The sequence below is a fragment of the Cynocephalus volans genome, chromosome 14 (assembly GCF_027409185.1).
Source record: "Cynocephalus volans isolate mCynVol1 chromosome 14, mCynVol1.pri, whole genome shotgun sequence".
Taxonomy (NCBI): Eukaryota; Metazoa; Chordata; class Mammalia; order Dermoptera; family Cynocephalidae; genus Cynocephalus; species Cynocephalus volans.
Window position 1 is genome coordinate 34,467,101 of NC_084473.1, and position 20,538 is coordinate 34,487,638.

General features: G+C 40.1%; 1 protein-coding gene across 5 annotated transcripts in view; it reads left to right on the plus strand.

Annotated features, from left to right (window-relative positions):
* The window catches only part of CRIM1 (cysteine rich transmembrane BMP regulator 1), a 183,577-nt gene that overhangs the window by 59,455 nt on the left and 103,584 nt on the right, over nucleotides 1–20,538 (plus strand). For 4 of the 5 annotated variants that reach the window (XM_063078184.1, XM_063078185.1, XM_063078186.1 and 1 more), the window contains exon 3: nucleotides 19,424–19,666. The exons of the other annotated variant lie outside the window; for it this stretch is intronic. In XM_063078184.1, the coding sequence (XP_062934254.1) occupies nucleotides 19,424–19,666 (243 nt within the window). The remainder of the gene's footprint in view (nucleotides 1–19,423; nucleotides 19,667–20,538) is intronic. 5 annotated transcript variants of the gene reach the window in all.

Genomic DNA, 20,538 nt, shown 5'->3' on the forward strand with positions numbered 1-20,538 from the left:
CTTATATTCTTAACTTGTAAAATTAATAGTATAGAGATATTTTCTTAAAAAGTTCTTATGTAAGATTAAAATGTACGACTTTTATGCAATTGTGGTTTGCTTTTTCTTAATTAAATTTTCTTTCTTTTTTTTTTGAGAAATTGAGCATTTAAGTGATGCTATGAAATGAAAAATCATTTGGACACCGTTGAAGAGCTGTAGTCAGTGCTGTTTAAAATGATTATTTACTCCTATTAATTGCTATTAAAATTAACCTGCCAAAAGCAAACAACATTTTTTCTGGTGGAATTGTTTTTTAAAAAACCAGTTTTAATTGTCATTTTTCTGGTCTTAACAAGATGACTACATATGGGTCAGTTTTATTTATTTTTTCATTTTAAATCCATTTTTTCCTACTTTCAGTCATAAAAATAATCAGAAGGTATTAACATTTCAATGGAATTGCAAATATATTGCCCTAGCTTACTCAGGGAAAGGGAGTTACCAACTGGCCAAAAAAAAAAAAAAAAGTATAATAAAATGTGGTAAGGTATACCTCACGTTGAGATTCTTAGGTGGGGACTATTTGAAACAAATTCCAAAGAAATCCAGATGTTCTGCTTTCACAGCTATTAGCTCCCAGGACACTGGAGGCCCATGTACTTGTCCTAGCTGAGCCTGCCCTTGTATGATGGGTGAATGTTTTCTGTGCCCCGCACACCTCCCTCGGTTTTTAATTGCCTTCAGTGTTTGTAACACTTTTCTTTTCAATACCTTTGGTAATGGTAAACTTTCATTCTTTGAAGTAGGATTTTATTTTGGGAAACAGCCAAAAGGTATATAGAGTTATATTTGATTAGTAAAGTAGGTAAGCACTTTAGGGAATTCTATTTTTGCTAAAACAGAAGCCTGAACTGTTAGGCATTGAGGCTGATTTTATTGTATATCTCATGAACTGCCTTTAAAGAAAATGTCAAAAGGAGCATTACAGAAAAGTGTTGAGAAATGGCAGAATTAAAATATCTATATGACTTTCCAAGTGACTTTGAAAGACAATTCTATTGATTTGAATGTATAATTCCTATTATTTTGTTTCTTGGGGGCTTTGTCCCTTTATTTTGCTGTTATATCTTATATATTAAATATAGCTGATATTATTTAATTCAAAAAGAACTTTAGGATACTGTAATAGCTCTCAGTCTTTAATTTGAACATTAGTTAGTTTATTACTATATATGCAGGAATATACCTGTACCAGTTACTAGAGGTTCCAATTAATACAAGGTGGCAGTGTAAACCTTTTTCCCCCTACATAATTGGATGGTATTAACTGCCATTTGAAACCCTGGATATTCAAGATTTTTGGATTCTAGTGACTGTAGTGTCTGAGAAACTTTGCTCTCTGCTCTCAGTAGCTGCCAGTGTTTATTCTGTGAGTTATTTCACTACTTATCTCTCCTCAGATTCACCATTTATTTTGAAAGTAATTTACCTTTGCAGGAAAGGGCAAGCTCTGCTCCTGAGGGTATTATGATACTAAGGTTTTGGTTTGTCAGCAATGATGTAAAAAATTTAAAAATATGTGGTATAATCAGCTTCATGTATTAGATTTCCCAAATTTAACAATGCAAGTTTTTATTCCTGTGATGCTCTCACTGCAAGACCCTAAATGCTGCACTTAATACTTTGGAAATGTTTGTTCTCATCAGGATCTGTTACTGCTGAGTCAGTAGTGGTTCCAGGACTAAAGTTTGTTCTCTTGAGTTTAGTTCATTGTCTTTTGTTGCCATGTTTCCTCAGTTTCCTTAAATATGTTTCACCAAGGACTGGTTACAGAAATACTACAATGCATAATCCAAACTAAGCCTGTTTTGCTTTCTTTCAAATGAGGTTTTAGGCATATAAGCAGTATGTGTAATGGAAACAATGTTTAGAGTGCTTGGGTCAGAAAGGAATTCCTTCCATACCAGTTTAAAACTTTTTGGGATCCCTTAATTGTCCAAATCAGTGGTTCTTGGGCACTTTAGAATTCATTTCAGTGCACAATAGCCCTTTAAAAATTGCAAATAAATTTAGGCAGTTTGTTCTCAGAACTGATTTTGAGAATTTCATTGGACTTAAGTAGTGCTATGCTACGGGTCCTTATCCAGAGTCAGCTAGGACGGATTGATCCATGTGACCACTTAAGGCTTTCGATAGAGCATGGTTTTAACTATTTAAAATAATTACCATGTTGGACCTGGAGACCTTTGAAAAGTCCATAAAGTTGATTACACCTTGAGACACACCCTCTGTTCAGCTGCTCAAATACTGTATCAGTTTTACAGTGTTCCTTTGTTAACAAAATCAATGTGGTTAAAGTATAGTATTATAATAATGTGCAATTTATTGTGTGTCGACATTTCTAAAGTAATATAATAGTAATGATTACAGTTACTAAAGAATTCAAGCCTTTTGCAGTTGTTGTATAGCTAGGATAAGAAGGCTTTGTGAACTTTGTCCATTTTTGCTACCTGATTATCGTACTAAATTATTTGAGTCCTTAGCCCTGTATTATTTGATTCTTAGACTTTCCATTGTTGACTTGGTTCCATGATTTATAAAAAGATCCCAGAGTCTTTTGTAACTGTTGAAAGGTCAGCAGCTAATGATAATGAGAGCTAATAATACATGCTTACTTATGTGCCAGGTATTAATCTAAGCCCTTGATATGTGTTACTTAAAACTCTCAAAAAGCCAATGAGGTAGAGATTTTTATTATTCTCTCTTACTGATGTGGAAATTAAGGCTAGGAAAGGTTACCCAGAATCACACAGTAGTAGTAAGTGATAGAATGAACTAGGTGTTCTACCTTAGTATACATATATGGTGAGAGAGAGAGAACAGTTAAGAGGAGTGGAAGATATTAGTAAGGGATATGATAGCTGATCGGCTGCTACCGTGGTCTACACATTATGTTGGGCAGTGCAGAAATAAAGATGTACAAGACTCAGGTCCAGCCCTCGTAGAAATCACATTTGGTCATGATTGCCATGATATAAATCATTAATGATACAATGTAAACATTTTATAAAATAGGTATATGTCCAAAGTCTGTGAAAGTAGACTACAGGAAGGAATCAGACTTGTGGAGGGAGAAGAGGGAGAGGTGATACTTCACAGAGTTGATGGCTTTTGCTTGAAGATGACCAGATGGTCTTTGAGAGTAGAAACCATGTGTTGTTCAGTTTGTTTCTCCAGATCCTTAGCAAAGTGCCCAGGACGTAACAAGTGCTCAATAAATGCTGGGTGGGTGTGTACATAGTGGCCATCTGGCCAGCAGGATCCACGTGGGGGAAGAGCATCATAGGAGATGGACAGGCCTGATTGAAAGTGCAGGGCAGAGGAGGGCATGGTGTGCTCTTCAGCAGTAGGGCTGTGACTATGTCATTGGGAAGTAGGGGGTGTGGGAGTGTGACCAGCATACTGCATCACACATCACTTTCCTTCTACTTAGGCCACATCCTCTGCTGGGACTGGTCTACTCCCAATGTCCTCACTATATCTGCTTTAAATCCTATTCATATTTCAAGGCCCCAATAAAAATCTCACTTCCTCCCTGAAGCTTTCTCAACTGCTGCCAAGCACATTAGCCTTTCCTTTGTCTAAAGTCACAGTCCTTTTTGTCTCCCCAACTCATGTGACACTTTATAACACTGCCTTGAGTCACCTCTCTGATTACCATTTTGTGGTGGTGTTTAACTTTTCCTATATTGTTCTCTGATCCTTGGAATCTTGAACTCCGAAGGTGAAGGTGAAGGACTGTGCGTCCAACTCCCTGTGGGCCAGGTAGCTGCTCAGAAACATTTGTAAATGAGGGGGTGAATACCACTTTGGCTCTTTGAGTAAAATGAAGATGATTTGGTTCTCAGCCTTAAAGAATAGCATCTAGAGGGTTAAACAGAGAGAGAGTAAGACCTCCACTGTTGGGTACACTTGTTCAGAAATAATACCGGGAAGAGCAACTGCTGGGCAGAATTTTCCTGTAAACGCTGTTTTACCAGGAGTACTGATAAAGGGGGATGTTTGGTTCATCACTTAAAACTCACTTGAACAGCACAGTCACCTTTACATATTTCTGCCAATTTAAGCTTAGATTGCTTATTTTTAACTTGTGATTAGAAGTTAGTCTAAGCTATTTTCCAACATTAAAAGATCATTTTCTTAATTTAATAATTTTTGCTTCACTGTGACATAATTAAGGATGGAAATTAGATTCCACAGTGTCCTTGGAATTGCTAATTGAGAAATCCTTTTCTGACTCAAAAGGAGGCTTACTGATGACAAACTTTATTGTCTGCAACATTCTCATCAGAGGCTCAGATGAAGTGGAGCCTTCTGAACACATTGTTAAGTGGGTAGTGGAAGAGTTAGGTATGAGATTATTGCTAAATACAAACAACCGTGACTTGCACAAGATTTATTGCATGGAAACCAGCACAGCAATTCATTTATTTAACATTCATGAATTCAGTTATGCATGAAACAGTGACCCAGAAGATCTGCAGTAAGTGTAATAATTACTACAGAAGATCTGTAGTAATTTGTAATTTGAATCAGGTGTGCTGTGAAGCACCTGTCCAGGAGCAGATCTCTTAGCTGGTGACAGGTCAACTGCCCAGTTGTTTTTAGCTCATTATCACATATAGGAAGTCATGAACTGGCCAAAACTTTTTTCTTTATGAAAGAAAACCAGCTGCTAGTGCTGGTGATATGAGTGGAGAGTGGTATCGAGGTCCCCGAAAGTGATGTGTTTTTTTTGTTTGTTTGTTTTTGGGGTTTTTTTTTTTTTTTTTACCAGAAACCACAACACAAATTAAAAAGCTGGCATACTGTACTTGGCAGTAGGTTGTAGAAGAGCAATTTCTGGAAATACCTCAGCGTACTGGCCCATGTGAAATTGTACTTTCTGGGGCAATTGTAATCTACGGTATGGTGCACCAATTAGAATGTTAGCAAAGACCTTAGGACTTATCCCTTGTCGGATCCTGCGTTTACTTGATTTCTATCCCTTTTTTATAGGAAGCACAATAATGATATGTTGACTGAATAGTCTTTTTGAATTACAACTATTAGTCTTGAATGTCAGTTGAGATGTCTCAAATCTCCTGTTTAAGGCTTCAAGAACAGGTAAAATCCCTAGCATGTATCAGTAGCCACTAGTATCAAACAGTGTGTGTATTTTTTTCAAAAGAGTATCCGGCAGATAAGATTCTATTAGCCTTCTAGAAGGAAATCACTTTGAATAGGGAAGACAGTGAAAAACTGATATCTCCAACTAGAGATGTATCTCCAACTAGAGAACTAGGAGTTGGGGCAATAGCCTAGATCCTGGAGCTCTGAGATTGAGCAGTAAGTCAGAGAGAAAAGGTGGCTTCTTCATCTAAGTATTGTTTAAAAATACTTAAGAGTAGAAATTCACATTCAGCCAGTCCATCAACCTCCCAGTATCACTGAAGAAAACTTGTGGGATTCTCTCTCCTCCTTGTTCATATCTGACCTCCTATGGGGCTCCTTTTTTGTATGCCTAGTGCTTCCCATCTTCAAGGCAAATTTTTATATTATTGGTTATAACATGGACAAAGGCTAGCATTGACATAAATGCTGAATTTTAAATAATGGCTTTCCTGGGGATGAGAGTGGCTGTGACTTCAAGACAGGGAAATGTTAAGACAAGGAAGAGGAAAAAACGGGGGTGAAATAGAGAAGGCTGACTGTGTCCCCTTCATTTGCATAGCAAGAGAGGTCCACAGTGCCCTCACAGGATGGGGCAGACAGACCTTATGCTCAGTGTCAGGACAGTCTTTAACCATCACTGGGCAAGATGTCCAGATAATTCAGGCCTACCACAAAACCAAGGACAGGAGAGGAACAGAGAAGTACTGTTCAAACTCTGAGGAAGCCATGGCAGCATGATGGTACTTTGCACACAAAAGGACTTTCAGAAGTGGGAGTCACACCAAGCCAAGGCTCTGGAAGCCTATAGGCAGGTTTCACATGAGGAATTCTACCCTCCTTAATGTTGAGTGACCCTGTCTGGTCTTCCCAGTAGCTCTAGTCTTAGAGTTTCCACTTCTCTATGCCTGCACTTCATCTTCTGGATGGGCTGGGGAAACTGCCAAAGGTCCAAACTGCCTGGGGATTAGTTTGTTACAGAGATGTTGCTATGTCTCCTTCGGGGGCCCCAGCCCCAAGGTCCTTGGTGTGCAGACAGATTGCCCTTGTATTCCATCGTGGCATTCCTGGCACATTTGTTCCCCGTGTCTCATGGGCACAGTGTGGGTGGGTAGCCTATCAGCACCTGGCTGCTGGACAGCACCACAGCCTTTCTATACCCGGAGGTTGTTCTTCTGACCTTCCTTAGCCACTTCGCTTTTGAAGGGTTGTTTTTGTTTTGATTTGGTTTGTGTATTTAGCTGACTTCATAGTAAAGGAGCTTTGTAATCAAATCATTTTCACGCTAGATTCTTAGCTGTTTTAAGTATTATGTAAGAGATTGGATATCGGGGAAAGATAGAGACCAAAGGACGAGGAGGTTAGGAGTTGATGACTGTGTCTTAGGGAAACCGGTGCAGGATTCCCCAGTAGACCTGGCATCTGGCCCTGGCCCTAACTTGACAATCATTAGGTGAGTGACCCTTAGGCTGGTCATTGGCTTTTCTAGGCCACTGTTTTCTTCACTCGTGTCTAAGAATTTTTGACTAAGAAAACTTTTCTTCTCCTTTGACAAGTAAGTTCTGGAGACAGAATCATTCTCACATTTTTTTATGCAAGAACAAGCATATTAATTCCTCTACTCTCTTGTAATTAAAGCTTCAAATCTCCAGTTCATCTTTTTTAACACCTTAATTGTAGGAAGGATTAGATTGACTTGTTGGGAACTCTGAGTTATAGAACATTTCAAAAGAAGCCTACGTGATCTGCTTAAAGTCCATATACACAGAAAACCCAGGCTCCCTGATGACTAAGGGTTGCCCATGTATTATTTCTTTTATAAAATGCCCAACTTAGAGGGGGTCGGGGGGGGGATAAGGGAGGAATTGGTAAAGGGCTACAAAAAATGATTACATTGTATAATGTTGAATATACTAATTATCCTGATTGGAACATCACACCTTGCACACAGGTATGGACTCTGTACCCCACAGATATGTACAATCAACTGTGTTTCAGTAAAATAAAATACCCAACTTATTGTAGTGTCCCTTACATAGTAGTTGATTATTAAGTATTAAGCAGCACATATATTGTTTGACTGTTTCTCAAGTGACTTTTCAAAAGTCTTTATTTACTTTTACTCTTAAAAGGGCAAAATACTTCCGGTGTTCATACAGTTCATTTTCTTAGGAAACTTGTTGCAGAAGTTCCTAGTTGTCCCCATGGCCATATGTCCATTCTCCTCTTCTTGCGTGGATATAAAATTTTAGCTAGAGATATATAGCCATGCAAAAATAGAGACTACATTTCCCAGACTGCCTTGCAGGTAGGTGTGGCCACATGGCTGAATCTTGGTCTGTGAAGTGAGCAGAAGTAGTGTTAGTGCAGCTTTTCACACTGTGCCCTTGAGAGTTGTTCCCTCGACTTCCACTTTCCCTCCTTCCCACTGGTTGGAAGACTATGGATGAGGGCTACACAGTAGGGATTGAGGAGCAAAAATTTAAAAGACACTTAGGTTCCTTGCAACTTTGTAGAGCCGAGTCCGCATTACATGTGTAAAGTTAAATTTCATGACACTTTAATTGCGAACAAACACACATTCTCAATTATTAGGTGTGGATTTGTGAGAGTTGGTTTATTAGAAGTTACTTTGTCCCCTTTAATTCATTCTGGCTAGACTTATTTGTGGAATCGTGATGTCCTTTGACGTATTTGAAAATGGAAAATAATTCCAGGGTATGGGAGGAGCTCCGACGCTGAGCACAGCGTTCCCTTTGGCAGCCTCCAGGACCTCTCCTTGCCCTGGAAGCCTCAGCAGTTTGCCTGCTCTCTCCATTGCACTCCTCTCCAATTTCTGTCTCAGGCCTGAGATGATGGCGCCATGTAGGTTGCTATTTAAGATAGAAGAGGATGAGACTGGCTGGGATCTCTGTAGTTCAGGTCCATCAAGCATGTCACCATCTTCTTATACCTAGAGCCAGCTCAATACATATCTGTAGAAAAGAGGCAGACAGACAGGAAAGCAGATTTTCCTAGGGGTAGGAGAGATGATGATAAAGCTTACCAGAGACTAAAGTTTTCAAGCAGATACGGTCTAAAGCAGCAGTTCTCAGAGCATGGTACCTAGAACCTGTGAATTTGTTAGAAATGCACATGCTCAGGCTTCACCCCAGACTCTGTAACTCTGGGAATGAGATTCAGAAATCTGTGCTTTAAAAAGCACTCTAGCATGCTTAGACTTGAGAACCAGTGGTCTAAAGAGTGTTGGGAAGCCTCACAGTGATAGTTACAGTGGGTATATCCTGATGGGAGTCCTGTGTACAGAAAAACTTTGGCTGGAAATGACGGACCAGGTGAGGAATGAGGTGAGGAAGTGTTCTCTCCAGAGAAAGGAGTTAAAATAAGCTGGGATTCTCGGAATGCTCCTGAGAGGCGTCCAAGTACTACAACTCCTGTGTTAGGTACCAGGGGCATCCCTGGCCTCATGCTTCTGTTCTGGCACATCCTATGAACCAGATGTGCAAAAGTTTCTTTGTATAACCCCATGTACAAACTGTGATGCTTAAATCATTGGTATTTTTGAAGTGGAAAAAGGTGCTGTAAACCCATGCTGACCGTGATGAATAGAGAGGACTCTTTCCAACCAGCTCAGCTTGGGAATCTGAGCCCTACCTCGCCCTGGAAGACAGCTGTGAGCCAGGAGCCAAGTCCTTTTAATGGCTATGAAGAAAAAAAAGTATAACTTCCATGTAAGGGCTACCAAGAATATAAGTGCCTATTTAATAAATTATTTTTTGAAATGCCTTTTCCATTTTGGTAGTTGAAGTTTCAAAAATGTTTGGAGTACTATAATTATCATTTCTGGGAAAAAAAATACACATTGCAGTATTTTTGTTTTTGGTACAGGTCAAGTTGTAGTTCAGGATGGAAAGTAAACACGTCCCTTTGCTCAGCTGCAGCTCACATATCTGTAGTCTCCGGGTCCCCTCTTGGTGGTCGCAGTAGGTACACAAAGGACACAAAGACAGCATAGAGACATGGGGCCCTTCCAGGGGCTTGCCCCAGTGCAAGCCTGATTAGGAAGTTTGTGCTGGAGCTGAAGGAATGGTCCGGAAGGGTGGAGAGGCCTTCAGAGAAAGAGTCATGGGAAGGGAATAAGCTGTTCTCAGAGGCACTGACCCCCTCTGGGCAGGGGTTTGCAGACGCACTTTCTCACCTGTACCTTAATGGTATAGGTATAAATGTTGGGAGGCCTTTGTTTTTGGAGACACTTATTACCATTGTGTGCCATCTTGTCAATTTGACAACTTTGTAAGCAGGGCCTATCAACACATCTTGAATGTAGAAATATATTGGGGAAGAATCTCCAGTGAAAACTACCTGTGTAAGGCAGCTTCTTACCTTCTCTCCAGACAGAGTGGAAACCATTCTTCTCGAAAAGCTTAATCTTTTTTAAAGGAATTAATAAAGAAAATAATGGAAGCTGATAGAGAAACAGTACTTGAATAAAATTTTTGGCATGCTAAGATGACTGTGTGTGTGGAGCATTGTAAGCTGTGAATGGGTGTGGGGATCTATACCTGTGTGTGTGTCTGTGTTTTTCATAATCAACTTTACCTTGGTCAATAATAATGAACATTTAATGATAACATCGTGTTCTGGGACATCATGTTAGGTATCAGTTTAAAACAAAGAGAAGAAAAAAATATGAGGGCCTAAGTGTAACCTGTGTGTGGTCTCGTGTGTATGTGTGTGTGCGTGTGTGTGTGTGTGTGTGCGTGTGCGTGTGCGTGTATACATAAACATATGCACATAAAATATGAAATATTTTATACTTATATATCTTATATTTTATATAATGTAGAAGAATATATTATTCTTTTACTCTCCAAACCAATGTTGTAGAACAAGTATTTTTATGCCCTGTTTAGCCTGTGAGTGTATGGAGGCTCCATGAAATTAGAGGACTTGCTGAAGATCACAGAGCTGTTATAAGTGGCACACACATACACATACACACACACACACACACACACACACACACACACACACACACACACGTACACATATTGAGGTGTGACTCAAAGCCTAGACTCTTTCTAGTAATTAATGATGATAACAATGATGATAACGTCAAGAGCTACTATGTATTGAATGTTTAGGTGTGCCTGGCATAGGTCTACTTGCAAAATATAATACCTAGCTTAACTCTTATAGCAACCCTGAGGAAACTGTGACCCAGAGAGGTCAAGAAACTTGCCTAAGATCACACAGTTGGTTGTAGAAGAGCCAAGATTTGAACATAGTTCTTCCTGGCTCTTAAACCTTTAAAGTAAACCAGCAGCTATATTGACTCCCATATAAAAAAGGATTAAAGCAATTGAAAAGTAACCTCCGTTAAATGACAAGTAAGTGGTTCACACAAGTAGTTTATCTTCAGTGAAATAGAAATTAAGAAGAAAAAGGGAGGAAGAGGCAAAAAAATATATATATATATATATATTTTCAAAAATCTATTTATAGTTTTAGCCACATGGGTATTTTTCAGAATGTGCAAACCCTCGTGAGAACTACCAGTTGAACAGTTAAGTAGCCTGCTGTTCTTTATTTTCTGCTGCTGTCGTCAGCAAGGACAGAATAGCAACAGCATGTTCTGCTTTAGTCTGTACCTGTCTTTTATTCATGCTGTTCGGTGCTCTCTCTCTATTCTTGATATATCATCTTAATCGCATAAATATAGTCACTTTCAGGAACCTCTGAAGACCTCAGATCAGCACATAATATTCTTTGGAGTCCTTCTAAAGACTTTTGAAATCCATATGTGGCCTCTGGGACTCAGGAATTTGTTGACAATATTACCGATAATACCCTTTGTTCACTGTTCCTCATTTTTTCAAAATCACAGAACACATTTTCTACCTGCTACGAGAACTCTAGAGTGTTGACGGATACTGGAGTTTTAAAGGAACATGACTGGCTGCTCCCTCAGTTCAGGAAGCGTCTGTTGGTCTTCCTCAAACAAGCAGGGACCCAGCATCCTCAGAACTTGATAGCACAGGACGGGCTCCTAGAACTTTGTCTGGAACATGCTCATAGAAGGCACCCACAGGTGCCAGCTCCTCCCTTTACAGATGAGGAGTGCCAGACCCTTCATCCTCACATATTGAAAACCTGACATTTTATGATATTTTTTCAAATCAATACCATCATTACATAAAGGAAGAACCGAGTTGCAGCATCCTTTTTTCAGTGAAGGAAACACTGAAGTATGAAAAGCACTCCACCCAAAGTCACAGAATCCCCCAGCGTAACAGAGGTTTTGTTTGTGTTCTGCAATGGTTGTTGCCTTCCTTTAAACACCGCCCTGGGGAGTTCTTCATTTCTAAAGTTTATGCCTGTGTGACATTTTCAAACTGTTATGAAGAGTCTTCTTAAGATGTTGCTGAGCTGACTATACAAATTTAGTTCATTAGAGCTTTCCTCATTAGTCATTTTGTCCTTTTCTCTAATAATTTTGATTCCTTTTTTGTGGGCTAGTGTTTATGGCAAAAAGGGGACACAGTATTTAGAGAAAACTGTAGTTTGCTGGGTAAAATTAATCCTTTTGAAACAATCTTCAGTTCTTTGTACATTTATCTAAATAATCCTTAGGCCTTATTTTAGTGCCACTTTTTTTTTATAAATTCATTGTTACATTTTGAGATTTTTTTATGGTATGTAAGTATGTAAATATAATTAGTTGAATGGCAATCCCTTTGAGAGTAAATTTCATTTGTTTTCCTGGTACAGGTTAAAAGATGATGAAATAAAGTGTCTCCCAACTCAAAATTCTAGTAAACATTTGCAAACGGTAGTTTAAAATTCAGTAAGGATTTGTACATAGGCCACATTTGGGATCTGGCCCACCACTCCCTACTCTCTTCACCCCACCACCTACCGTGAAAGACAAACTCTGGAATCCTCTCTCAGATTTTTTTCCTCCTCCCAGGAAGCTCTGACCTTTTCCAGGATGATTCCAGGGAAGACTAGTTGGATCAGATTTTCTAAGAGTGGGAGTGTGGAGGATGGGTAGAGCATAGGGGTAGCTAGGACACTGGATCAGCATTGACTGCACATTGTGGTCACCTAGGAGACTTTAAAAAATACTGATACAGGGGTCCCACTTCCAGCAATTCTGATTTAACTGGCCTGGGTATACTCTGAGCTTCTGGATTTTCAGTATTCCTTGGGGGATTCTACTGTGCAGCCAGGGTTGAGAATCATTATTCTAGTATTGAGGTTCATGAGAATCGCCTGGAGAGTTTGTTCAAACAGAGATTGCTGGGCCCCACCCCCAGCGTTTCTGATTCTGTAGGTCTAGTGTGGGGCCTTAGAATTTGCATTTCCAGCAAGTTCCTAGGAAATGCCGATGCTTCTGGTCTAAGGATTAGCATTTGAGAACTACCAGTCTAGAGCAGTTTATCTCAAACTTCACTGTGCATTTTGCTAAAATGAAGATTCTGATTCAGTAGGTCTGGCATGAGGTTTGTGGTTCTGCATTTCCAACATGCTCCCAGGTGATGCTGAGGCTGCCGGTCCAGAGGCCATGCTTTGAATAGCAATGCTCTAATCTAAAGCATCATCATCAACCCAACTCAGTAACATCCTGCATGTAGAAAAGACGTGTGGTCCAGGAGATTCCTAAAGGTACCACGGAGCTCAGCATCCAGCTTGGACCTCTTGGTGGCACACAGAGATCTGGAGGGCTCAGTGCTTTGACACTTGGCCAGCCACCTTGGCAAAGCCCTTCTGTCAATAGGGAATGTCATTGTAAAGATTCCCAGTTTGCTTGGAGGAGTAAGGCAGTGGTTCTCAGCTCTAATAGCATAATAGAATCACCCTGGGAGCTATTGAAACAAATACTAATGCCCAGGCTCCTGCCCCAGAAATTCCAATTTAATTGGTTTGAGGTGGGATCCAGACAGTGGTATATTTAAAAGCTTTGTGAGTGATTGTAAAGCCCAGCCAGGGTTGAGAACCACTGAGTTAAAGTATCACATATTGCAGTCTCACAGATCATGTAATTTTTTTTCCTTTATATTTGACTAGATTATATCCCTTTTTGTAATGCAAACTAACTTTATTAGGTAATTGAAAGCAATTTAAAATGGCATCTTTAACAAACCACTAAGAAAAGGGTCTACATAGATTCCATCACTGTTAAATCCTAAATTCAGAGTCAAAGAAAGTGCTGGGAAAGTACAGTGGGTGTTTCTGAACGAGCTGAAATATGAAATATTTCTGGGACTGTATCAACAAGCCTAATTTTTTCCCCTTGGGGTTATGATTGTGCAGAGCAAGTCTTCACGGCAAAGCTTGCCAAAAAAGGTTATGATAAAATCATGGAATGTGAATGAAAAGAATTCACAGTGTAACTTTAAAGGAGTCAGTCTCTAAATTTAAAAATGTGGGGATGACATATGTGTTGCATTTGTAATAGAAGTTTCAGAACAAAATAATGATGAATACAGTAAAGCTCCTCCTTTTATCACGTGATGTCTCTAAGACCAAGGAGCAAATGACATAGGAGAGCCAACAAGAAAGCAATGCGGATACGCCAAAGACCCTGAACTTCTTTGTCTTTGCAAATTATTTTACCCTATATTTGAGCAAAAATGTAGGCATTGACTGAATATACAAATACCAGAAAAGCTAAGAAAGTTGAAGCTCATTTTGCTTTTGGCACTTTAGACTAGTGGGAAAATTGTGGGCTTTGGTGGCTCTGCCTCTTAACTTTGTGAACTTGGCCAAGTTTCTTAGCCCCTCCGGGTCTGTCTCCTCGTTTGTCAAGTAGAGATGAAGATGTAATCTCTTCTTCACACGGTAGTACAAAGGAGCGTGAGAGTGGGCAGAGGCATGCCTTGCACACAGGAGGTGCTCAGTTAGTAGAGATTTCTTTTGTTTCTCTAGCATGAGTGTGAGAATTGAATTCTGAATAAGAAACTGTGTCCCTCAAAATCTTTCTCTTGTGAGTCTCTATTGGTATTTTCTACCTGTTAATTACACCAGTTTAGGTTGCTTCTTAATAATTGTGAAGTATGTTTTTCTACTTGGAGAGTAGGCTCTTTTCTGCCTTAGAGCCTTTGTTCTTGCTGTTCCCTGTGTCTGGAATATTCTTGCTCTGTAGTTTGCGTGCTTTCTCCTTTCCTTCGTTCAGGTCTCTATTCAGATGCCGCACCCTCACTCACCCTTGCTCACCTGGCTAATGCAGTGCACCCATGTCGTTCATTATATTTCAAAACCTTTATCAACACCTGGTGACATTATGCTGCGTAGCTCTTTGTTTCTTGTCTGTCTCCCCCGCGATTGTAAATCCAGGAAGGCAAGGACTTTGTTTCATTCCCTGCTGTAATTCCTGCATGTGGAACTCTGGCACATGGAAGTCATTCAGTTAGTATTTGTTGAATGAATGAGTGAAAGAAAGATTGGAGAGGAGTTCATAGATTGCACTTCAACTGGTACCAGCAGGAGAGTTGTCTCCCTATACTACCAAGTGGCCAAGGGGCCCTGTGACACCCTAGGCTGATGCCACAGCTACTCCAGGACTTCAGATGATAAGTAACGCCAGAGAGAGGTGTGGGAAAATGATGGTCCCAGACTCCTCGCCTCTTGACTTTTGCTCTGCCTACTAAATTTTGTGGTATCAAATGTAATCCAAGTTTGGGATCCCTTGAATTATCTCTGCAGTAGTTGAGCCTCCCAAGGGTTGTCTCAGAATGGTTGTGTGCTCTGTGTGTGTGTGTGTGTGTGTGTGTGTGTGTGTGTGTGTGTGTGTGTGTGTGTGTGTGTGTGTGTGTGTGTGTGTGTGTGTGTGTGTGTGTGTCTGTGTGAGAGAGACAGAGACAGAGACTGAGAATTAGAATAGACTTTGGAAAAGGGCAGAGTACCCAGCAGCACTGACTTTGTGGTTGACATCTGAATTTGACTAGTCCATTTTGTGCAGCCCATTTCTCATTTATAAGTATGTAGCATATCTGTTGTTATTTTAAATGACCATTTTAAGAGATTTTGAAATAGAAGGAAGACTTCAGTGTCAGTTGTGTGAGACTCTACAAAATTTAAATAGAAATGATGAGAATCTGGCAATGCAATTTTTATCTGCTCTTTTTTTATCTTGTCTTTTTTTCTCTTCTCATCTAGTAGTTTTTCATTTGCCTTTGTGTTTTATTTCAATCTGTGTTTAAGCAGAAAATTCTTGAATGCATTTGCTACTTGGAGATCATGATTGTACTTTCTCTGTTAACATATGGACCTAGAGAAGGTCTAGAAATAACCAAGCTCCAGTCACATGGGTTAAAGTGACTGGGATTGATAGAAACTTTCCATTATTATTGTAAAATCACTTTATACTGGGTGACCTTGTCAATACTTTAAGGGCTAACCTTAAAGAAAGATTATTAATATAAATAAACCAGCTTATTTTCTCTGAATAACTGCTGTTACAAGTGATATTGTCACTTTAGTATTTCTATATCTGAGACAGTTTTTTTTAAGATGCCTGTTGCAGTGTTGCTAAGGCAACCAGACTTAAAAGCTTGTTAATTAACTTAAGCATTATATATAGATTTGTTAGACACCATAGGGAAAGAATCGGGAGAGACTTCCTTTCAAATGAATAAAATTAAAAATTTAAAAGTCATGTCAGAAAAGCCTTCTAACTGATGGGAAATTTATGGTGTGGCTGTAGTCTTCTTATTTTCTCCGTGGAAGCGACATGAAATAGAGAGATAGCTGAATAAATAAAATCTACAGGGAGAATTTATTTTGAAACAGGCTTAGAAAGAAGGTATCAGAAAAACAATTCCTGATGCCATGGTAACCATATTGAGTTTAAGTGACAAGCTGGTGACTGGTTGGGGGAAAGGGAAGATGCTAGGTGAAGAGTTCTATTGAAGGGTGAATAAAGGGTTGAAAGAGAAAAACAAAGCTAAAAAATGTGAACAATTATGAAATAATAAAGATACAGATTTTAAAAATTAAATTCCTTGAAAGCATAATTTTACAACTTACTCTGATTATGGTTCAGACTGTGTAGCCTATCCTGTCCCACCTGTGTTACAAAGGCAGTTCTTAAGAAGTAAATACATCTCTTGAGGCTTGAACTGTAAAACACACATTAAGAGGTAACAGTGTTGGGACTGTTAAAAAGAACTTAAAGAGCAGAGTAACTAGCAAGATCTAGTATGTTGGGTTTTAATGGAAACCTGTTTAATTGAAGCATATGTTTGAAAACTCTGATTATACATACCAAATATTTCCTAGAATAAGAATGTAATAGGATGTGATACAGAATAAGTCAATTATAGCAAATTAACAAGAGTAGGAATTAAGTGCTATTTGCAATCAACATCACAGAGCTTTTCTTAATTATAAAACAATGTGGTGTGTCTGCCAGGTAAGCAGTCTACTGAATATACTTTAGAAACTCCAACTTAATCTATCCCCATACAGTCAAGATTCACCTTCTCCTCAGCTCCTTGATTTGTTGGGGATCTGAGAGTGTAATTTCTCATTATTTAATTTTGTTCTCTACTCAAGGCAGTTCCTTGGGATAGAAGGAAAGTGAGATAGATGGATCCTCTAAGATTAGACGTAGCTCCTGTTTGGCTCCTGTAGGTCCGAGGAGTCATGCAATTGGACAGGGCTGGGTAAGAGAGAGCAGGGTGGATCACTTTAACAGAAACCACAGTTATGATCAGGAAAGCTGAGCCTAGAGAAATCAACTGAGGGGGAAAGAAGGGCAAGGGCAAGGTTGAACACAGACAACACTGGTGATTTCTGAGACAGGAGGCACGTTATTGAAGGTGCATAGCTGCACCTGGATGGACCAAGGTTCAAATCATCACATCACCATTTACTAGCTGCATGATTTCGGACAAGGAACTTGACCTCTCTGAGCCTCAGTCGCATCATCTGTAAAATGGAGCAAATAATAACTCACCTTATGGGGTTATTGTGATGTTAGCACATGGCGAATGTGTTCATGAAATCTGCTCTTAGGGTAGAGGCTGTTTCTCTTTCCACTCAGCTTTGAGCTGCTTATTAGATATTGGCATGTTGGTGGTAGCCAGAAGGGAGGGCAGAGGCCTGCAGTTGAATGTTGCCCCTGATCAAGGCACAGGTGCAATGAAGAAACATACTCTCCAACAGGAAAATTAGAGGGCAGTCATAAATTAAGTGGCACAAGGAAGGTCACATGTATGTTAAGTCTAACCAGCTCATCTCATCTCCATCTCCAGCACACCCACTACCCAGCTGTGGTAAATAGCACATGTCTGTCTTCATATTCTTTCTTCCCAAAGCCTTTCCAACCTGCTCTCACGTTTCTGTTGCCCAAGATCCCAGAGCCATGTTATTCTAAGAAGGGACCTATTTTTCTGAATTATCCCCCTGCTTCCTCCTGCATAATCAAAGCTCTAATTTATCTCATAGTAAAAACTACAGTCTTTAAAATAGTCTAAGGGACCCTGAATGACCAGGTTGCCCATCTCACCTCATCTCCCATTCCTTCTCTCACTCACTGCTCCAGCCACACTGGCCTCCTTACTTTTCCTGGGACACCCAGGCAGGGGCTAGGAATTTGGGTAGCTCGTCCCCTCACTCCTTCAAGTTTTTGTTCAACCATCAGCTTCTCAATCATACCCATTCTACCAAACTGTAACTGCCCCCTTCTTCCGAGCACTCCAGTTTCCCCCTACTCTGTTCTTTTCCCCCCATAGCACTTATCACTCTTTGCTACTATATAACTTGCTTATTTATAATGTTAATTGATTATTTTCTGTCACCTTCCACTGCTTCATAAACTAAGGGCAGGGATCTATGTTTGTTCTCTTTACTGATGTATTGCAAGCTGTTGGAACAGCAGGTGCTTAGTAAATATTTTTTAATGAATACTAGAACTAATGAGTATGAAGGATCTCCTATTCTGTGCTTTAATTAGACAAGAAGAAGTTAGACAAGGAAGATGGCCAGTGAAATGGAAGATACAGCGATCAAGGTAGAAAATGGCCAGAGGAACATGCCTGGTTTGGGGAAGAGATCTACTTTTGTGACATTAAGAACTGAGTGACCTGGAAGTGAGGAGGCCTGGATTCTTGCTTTAATTTTACCACTGACTTTAGGCAGGTCACTTGAGCTGTTGGGCCTCAGGTTATTTACAAAATGACGAGACTAAACCAGGTGATCTCTTGGGTCTAACCCAACTATGTGATTCTGTCTTTGGGTTTTACTTCAGGAAAGATACTTAGAAATTATGGAAATGTCCCCCAGTACCACATGGCATCATTTTCACCCAGTGTTTTCTGAACTCCTCCCCAAAGGTCGTGGGGTGTGATGATGTACTTTTGGTTTATTTCAGTCCTTTCTTCAAGTACCTTATGTTGTTGTAGTTTTCTTAAAAGCTTACACGAAGAAACTGAGCTGTGGATTTGGGCTCCAGAGCTAGGGCTTTGCTACCCAGTCCTAAAGTCATTGGGTAATACCCACCTTAATTTATTTTTCCTATCGCTAAAGTTGAGGTGCAGCAATAGGTGAGCAGATAATACTGCAGAAAGGGGAATGAGGTACATTTAATGGATCTCTGCTAGAGAGAGAAACATGCCAGGTGTCATTGAGGGAAATTACGCAGGAATTTGGCTCATTATCCATCTTGCTAAGTTGCCACATTGTAGAACCATATAATCTTAATAAGTTCATCTCATTGGAACTCAGAGTTTAGAGGTAGAGTTAGTTCTTCTACTTTGATTATCACACGTTTTCTCCAGTTCCTGAAGTAGCTATGATTTACTTGTCGGTGTCTATTTTGGTGTTTATATGTACACTGTTTTCAAATAAAAGCCCTTAAAACTCTTCTGAATTCAGAGATCTTTTCAGTTAGTAAGCGACTCAGTCCAGTTTTCAGAGTCTTTATGCCATAAATGCATCTTCCCTTTGCCCTTTGTCATTTTGGTCACTGCATCAGATGTTGATTGTTCAACACCAGTGAGTAGAGAGACAGAGAAGAAGGCAACATTGGGCTCATATTTTGGTGTCTTGGGCAGATCTTAAGGAAGATTTTCATGGCTGGCTAAACTAAGTTTGAGGGTTTTCCCCAGATTTCTTTCTCTGCTCTCCTCTTTTGGTTAGTAAACAGAGATCATCAGGATGTGCTTCTGACAGACGTGCCCCACACTGCCCTGGGCATGAGCTAAATTCTTTCTCTCCCATTTAGAAGAGAAGCCAGATTGCTCCAAGGCCCGCTGTGAAGTCCAGTTCTCTCCACGTTGTCCTGAAGATTCCGTTCTGATCGAGGGTTATGCTCCTCCAGGGGAGTGCTGCCCCTTACCCAGCCGCTGCGTGTGCGACCCTGCAGGCTGTCTGCGCAAAGTCTGCCAGCCGGGATACCTGAACATACTAGTGTCCAAAGCCTCAGGGAAGCCAGGAGAGTGCTGTGACCTGTATGAGTGCAAACCAGGTATGCAAGAGCTTTGTCTCAGCAGCCCAGCTCCTTTGCATCAGGTCCCTCCTCAGCTACTGGCCTCTCCTTTCATACAGATGGACTTTCTCACCAGTACGCTGCCAATCTGCCACTTCGGGCTAATGGCAGCCTGACTTCTGGCCTTCTGTTCAGAGAACCAGAGTGATGATCCACTGGTACATAAGCACCTTCAGGGAGAGCACGTGTCTTTGCTCTTTTCTTCGTTTTTTCCTCCTAAGTATGCTTGATGGGGGGTGGTGGGGTTAAAATATATGGCATATGACTACATGTTTCATTCTCCCAGGGAAGGTCAGAGCCCTCATTTGCAGATGTATCTCTCACTTTAAGGTATTACATTTAAAAGCAATCATCATACATAAAATAGAAAGTTATTTTAGATAAATATATGTGTCAAAATGCCTGAAGTTTTATAGTGAAATACTCAGCCCCAATCTTTCTCCTTGCCAGTTCCCCACCACTCATCCCCTTGACTTTACAGCATGTGCTAAGTCATCTTTGACTATTTACTCACCTTCTTCCGCCAATATTTGATTTGTTGTCATATCCCAGCTGTTTCTTGCTTCATATTATTTAACATCCTCGTTCTTGGGGCAGCTTTTCTAATGTGGTCTATGAACACATATGGGCTGTAGAGATTGCCTCTTTGCAAGTTTCTAACCAGCAGTCGGTTGTGGTATTTTTTTTTTTTTTCTCTCTTTTTACTGGTAGATAAACGCTTCAAGCAAAACAGTCTTTTGCCTGTCTCTTGAACTGTCCTATCGGAACTCCTCTGGCTGACTATCACCATCCATGTTACCATCATTAGTTTAATGCTCTCTCTCTGTCTTCATCTTAACTCAAATGTCATG